Source organism: Cotesia typhae, unplaced genomic scaffold (genome assembly GCF_013202065.1).
Source record: "Cotesia typhae breed Kobodo isofemale line unplaced genomic scaffold, CoteBio_Ctyphae contig_20, whole genome shotgun sequence".
In the NCBI taxonomy this organism is placed as follows: Eukaryota; Metazoa; Arthropoda; class Insecta; order Hymenoptera; family Braconidae; genus Cotesia; species Cotesia typhae.
This window is the reverse complement of record NW_027423725.1, coordinates 5,106,111-5,112,113: the sequence shown is the minus strand read 5'-3', so window position 1 is coordinate 5,112,113 and position 6,003 is coordinate 5,106,111. Positions and strand designations below refer to the sequence as shown.

General features: G+C 27.7%; 1 protein-coding gene across 1 annotated transcript; it reads right to left on the bottom strand.

The window, feature by feature from the left end:
• Nucleotides 1–2,887: 2,887 nt before the first annotated feature.
• On the bottom strand, nt 2,888–4,556 carry LOC141537892 (uncharacterized). Its single transcript, XM_074259101.1, has 3 exons — nt 4,102–4,556; nt 3,341–3,925; nt 2,888–3,153 (listed from the first exon to the last, which is right to left on the bottom strand). The coding sequence occupies exons 1-3, from the start codon at nt 4,283–4,285 to the stop codon at nt 2,888–2,890; spliced, it is 1,035 nt and encodes a 344-aa protein (XP_074115202.1). The 5' UTR covers nt 4,286–4,556.
• Nucleotides 4,557–6,003: the final 1,447 nt, after the last annotated feature.

The following is a 6,003-nucleotide window of genomic DNA, read 5'->3' as shown; positions in this document are numbered from 1 at the left end:
TAAGAGTAAAATTAGCAGAAAACTAATTTTTTGTAGTTTTTAAAAAATTAATTGATATATAAAATGTTATTCTACATTTGCACTGTTACTACAATTTTTAAAAATTTTATAAGAGAAAATTTGTTATTTAATTTATTTTTTAACAAAAATAACTTAAAAATTTATCACACCTTACATTTTATGATTAATATTTTACCTAATGAATAAATTAATCCAAGCGTTGCTAAAAAAAATTTTAATTTTTGAAAGATTATACTCAGTAAAAAGTCAAAATTATAAAACATTACCAAGAAATTTTCTGTACCCCTTGAGAAGACTATAGTATACTTCCTACTTAAACTTTTTTCTTTGTCTCCAAAATATTAATTACCCTAAAAAAGAAATTTTCTTAAAAATATTTTATCAAACTTTTTAATTTACTGAAAAACATAATATTTCTGTTTTAATCAATTGATTTTTTTTATCCCACTTTGATTAAATTTGAATCCTACTCCAAATCTATTGCAGTTACATTTTGATTCGACTTAAATATTTTGTTGATTTCGCTTTGGTTTCATTTTGATTGTACGTTGATTATATGTTGATTTCATCTTGAATTCGTTTTGGTTGTACTTTGATCTTGAGTTGATTTTGATTCTTACCTGGGTCCAAATTTAACCCATCTTGATTTCATTTCAATTTCACTGTGAATTCATTCTGGTTACATTTTGGTTCCTTTCTGTTTCCACTTTGATTCTATTCTGATTTTATTTTGATATCACTTTGATTCTATTTTAGATTTATTTTGATTTCAATTCGATATTATTTTGATTCTATTTTGAAATCATTACGGTTTCACGCTGAAAAATAGGCACACAACCTTTCTGGAAATACTTTGAAACCATCATGAAATCATAATCTTTTCAGAATGTTTTCGGAATGATTTTAAAGTCGCAAGGGAATAAAGTAGTGATAATAAGATAACTATTTTTTTTTCCCATAAATTTACAGAATGTAAAAAACCTTTACATTACCTGTTATAATGTTTTCATAAATAATAAGTATGGATCATAATTCATGACAATAAAAATTATAAGAAACTTTTGATTGCTGAAACATCCTGGCTCGTTGAGTACATTTACTTAAGTGTTAATTATTATATTTTCTTCTAATTTCTTTTCAGTAAAGTAAGACATGTATATTAGGGTGATTCAAAAAAAAAGAATATTTTTTTTTTCGTTTGGTACTCTGAAAAATAGGTTCCTAGACACCTCTAAGAAAGCCTCTCCAAGCATGAGTTCTTAATTGTAACGGGAAGGTCCTCCTTCTTACAGTTTTCTATTTTTTCTTATTATCAGATAGAAAAATTTATATCTCGCTTCCAACTACTTGAAAAAATATTTTGTTCCTCAGATTTTGTAGGAAATTGAATGCTCTACAAAAAGGTCTCTTACGATTTTTTCGTAAACCCAACCGTTTAAAAGATATTAACGGTTAAAGTTTGATTATTTTTGGGAAAATTTTTTATTTCTTATGAATTTTATAACTCAATGAAAAAAAATCATTATGAATGATGAAACTCATAGTTTTGTAGGAAATTTACTGCTCTATAAAAATGGTCTCTTATGATTTTTCGATCAAGTTGAGCGTTTACGAGATATTCATCGTCAAACATCAATGCATATCAATTTTTCTAGTTTTTGATCAATAATTCGAAAAATTTCAATTTATTCTGTGAGTTTCAAGGAAATTTAGACAAATTTGAGTTTCTATGAATAGAAATATGTTATGAACTATTTTTTTAATTAGTTTTTTTAGTCTTGGACATGTTTGATTACATTAAAACAAAAAATTAGTGCATTTTTTTAAATATATAATTCAATTTAGTGTGTTTCACATGTGTTTCACTTTTTTATCGAAGAATTTATTTATTTAATTATCAACTGCCATATAATTTTCAATATTTTCAACATAACGGTACACTTTTACTGTAAATAATTTCCTCTATTGCAGTTTGGGTAGTTTTTTCGATGTTCTTTGATAATTTGCAATAAGTATTGGAATTGCTCTTCATTTTTTGTCAAGCATTGATTATACTCACTAACTAATGCAACAGCTCGTTCTGCTGAATCATTAACAACTTTCAATTGGTTAAAGTATTCTTTATTTTCAATGTAACTGTCATTAGTAGGCCACGATTCAATATCTTTATCAAGGAAGTCATATGGTAAATCAAAGATTTTAAAGAGATTTAAAGACTTTTTAGAAACAAAGTCACTCAGACTTTTTTGTGTTAATGAATTCAAATCGTTTTTATCAATTATAAATTTTTTAGCTTTAGAATCTGTACCGTTACGAGTATTAACAGCTCCAACAATATTTTTTTTTACTTCCAATGAAACGGTATCGTCAAATAATGATAAAATGGCAAGTTCATCACTTAAATACCATAAATGCAAAATCATTTTTTCACAAGTTGCTGAAGAAATCAATGAATTGATATTTTTGTACTCGAATAAATTTTTCAAAAACTGCAAGTCATGATTAGCAGCAGTTGTTGCAGAAGTTGATGAAAACCAAGCTTTTAAATACCGTGTAACTATAAATATACAAATTTGCCGAAGACCGTCCAATTCTTTATTAGAAAGTTTAAATTCATTTCTGAATAGAAACATTTTTAAACTGTAAATTGCCTTCGCCATCCACCTAGCATGATGAATTGCACCAGGACGTTTGAAAAAATTTCTTCTTGAGGCATTTCTCCAAGGAAAATCAACGACAATTCCAACAATTCTTTATAGTCATCTCGGGGTTGTAGTAACTATCAAAAACAATTAAAAATTTGTCAGAAACAAGAAAATTTTTTTCTTAAAATCGCAGTTAAATCATACCTGTAAGAATTGTGCAATTAAACTAGATATTTCATTTTTTTATCCAAAATGATATCAGCAACAACAGTATCTTCAATTCCAGATTTATAATTAGTTTTATTTATTTCATCCCATGATTTTTTAAATCTTCCGAACATTGGTACGTTTGGCCCAGATGACACAGGCCAATATACTTCAAATGCACTTCTCAATATGATCTCAAAAATGTGGTGACGACATGGTAACCAGATTAACTCTCTTCCCAAAGTCTTTTCAATTGCCTTACATGTACCGTTATGAATTCCTGTATAAAGAAAATAGATAACTATCGTTAAATTTAATATTTTCAACAAATTGTAGATTATATTTAAAATCCAAATGAGTAAATAATTCTCAATAATTTCAAAAGTGAAATTCAGTAAGCAATAAAAATTAAACTAGAACGTTAATAATTAAATATTTTTTAGATTAAATTATCATTGATAAGTTACCTGTATTAACTGCCGTCGTGTCAAAACACATCGCCTTAACATAATTAGTAATACCCCATTCACTCAATGTCGATAAAATGGCTGATGTTTGATTGTCTGCCGTCCCAGAATTCATTTTTGGAACCCCAAGTAATTGTTCGGTACCAAATGCAGTTAAAATAACTGGTAGCCGTTCCACAGATTTTGATCCAACAAGGTCATTCAGCATTTTTCCGTCCCAATGCATAACGTATTTATCGTGTGTCTTAAAGTTGTCATTAAGTCCTTTAGCAATGTCTTCTCTTTGAAGCATACGAGCTCGTTGAATTGAACTATAACTGAGCGTTGTATCTTCAATTTTAATACCTACTGCTAGTAAAACCGGAGCAATAATAAACATCGCATTTCTACTGCTGACATTAGCTCGGTCGAGTCCAAAAATGACTTCAGGAGTTAAGACATCAAGTTTTGCTCGTTTTGTCGGAATTGGAGGTTCATACTCTGAATCAGATCCAAAATTTGTAACTCCACTTAATGTATACGTAGAGAACGACTCTGATTTTTCACTTGGAACAATCGCATGACTGGTAGACGGTTGATCTAAGTCTGGAATAAGATCTGTTTTATAAATTAAACGAAGAAAATGTATAGAATTTATTCATTTTGATGACAAATAATTAAGAAAGGACTCCAAAAATTATCTAGTCAAATGTCATCTAGTCATCTATGAAAAGTTACACTACTACCTGACTTTATAATAATTAAATATCTCAGATACTTACTACTCTCATCTATTCCCATCATAGTTGTGGTTAAGTTTGATACAGGTACATTATTAGAAAGAATCTCTTTATGGGTACCGAATTTTTGATCCAAATACAACTTTCTAATATTATCATCAAGCACTTTTAAGGATTTTTCGCTCACAATGTCGAATAATTGTTCAAGATCAGTCTGAAATTTCATTTCCTTTTGGTTTTGCGCTGAATTCTTTTTATCGAAATTTTTTTGTAATTTTAACCATTGACTGTGATAGCGAAGAAATTTTTGACTGCATTAGGAGCTCCACTAGTTGGAATCTGATTTTTTCTCCACAGTTCAATAACTTGGTCAACTGAATTTTTAGCACTTTGTTTGATTGAATACTTTAAAATTTTAAGTTGGTAGAAAAACACACGCATAACCTCTTTCACTTTTGGTAACTTACGTTCCGAAATTCTTTGTAGAGGTATTCCGATAAAACGTATTTCTTTATTCATTGTAAGTTAATTGATGATAAATAAATTTATGTGATGATTATAAGACTTATTTAAAATGAATTATTTTATTACGTATTCAAGATGATCAGTTTTAGGAACACTGAAAATACGGTTTTAAATGGGTAAATACTGAAGATAGTTGAGAGTAAAAAACATAGATGGCGTTAGTTTCAGAAGACAAACAGAAGAAGAAATGGAATTCAAAACAAAAATCCCCTCGAACGAAAATTTTATGTATATTTTGTGAAAAACAATTTAAAAATATGCACTGAACAAATTTCATAATAATAAATGACAACGCGATTAAGATTTTAAATTATTAAAGATAAAATTTAAAAAAAATATTATTAGAATAAAAACTTTCAAATGAATTTTTGAACAGAAAACATCTATAGGAGTTGCTTTTATAATAAAAACTCAAATTTGTCTAAATTTCCTTGAAACTCACAGAATAAATTGAAATTTTTCAAATTATTGATCAAAAACTAGAAAAATTGATATGCATTGATGTTTGACGATGAATATCTCGTAAACGCTCAACTTGATCGAAAAATCATAAGAGACCATTTTTATAGAGCAGTAAATTTCCTACAAAACTATGAGTTTCATCATTCATAATGATTTTTTTCATTGAGTTATAAAATTCATAAGAAATAAAAAAATTTTCCCAAAAATAATCAAACTTTAACCGTTAATATCTTTTAAACGGTTGGGTTTACGAAAAAATCGTAAGAGACCTTTTTGTAGAGCATTCAATTTCCTACAAAATCTAAGGAACAAGATATTTTTTCAAGTAGTTGGAAGCGAGATATAAATTTTTCTATCTGATAATAAGAAAAAATAGAAAACTGTAAGAAGGAGGACCTTCCCGTTACAATTAAGAACTCATGCTTGGAGAGGCTTTCTTAGAGGTGTCTAGGAACCTATTTTTCAGAGTACCAAACGAAAAAAAAAATATTCTTTTTTTTTGAATCACCCTAATGTATATATTCAACTAAATAATCTTATCGGTAATGGCGCTGTATATTCGTTATCATCATTATTCAACTTAAGCATTTTCTTGACTGAACCAATTGAAAGTATAGGCAATTAAAAAATTTAAAAGTTTTTCAATAAATGTAGGTATTTAAACAATTATTTAATGATTAAGTACAATACTATGCTTAATCACATAAAGTGAGTTTGTTCTTAAGATTTTTTAAACCCGCTTCTTCTTCATTAGATCCTTTTAATTTGAGATGAATGAGATACACAGTAAAACATTTTCCGTCATTGCGTCAAAAATTCTCCGTGTCAAATATTTTAGTGTCAAATATCTAACACTTTTTTATGTCAATTTAACATAATACAATTGTGTTATTAGTTCGCATTTTTTCTAACACAAAAAAAGTGTTATCTTATAAAAAAGTAACATTTCAAAACTGT

Excerpts from the sequence above, each read along its gene's own strand:
- LOC141537892 (XM_074259101.1), bottom strand. The coding sequence starts at position 4,285 with ATGAAATTTCAGACTGATCTTGAACAATTATTCGACATTGTGAGCGAA. Across the intron at positions 3,926-4,101 it reads GATGGGAATAGATGAGAGTA|ACTTAGATCAACCGTCTACC; the intron begins GTAAGTATCTGA and ends ATCTTATTCCAG. Across the intron at positions 3,154-3,340 it reads CACGACGGCAGTTAATACAG|GAATTCATAACGGTACATGT; the intron begins GTAACTTATCAA and ends TTCTTTATACAG.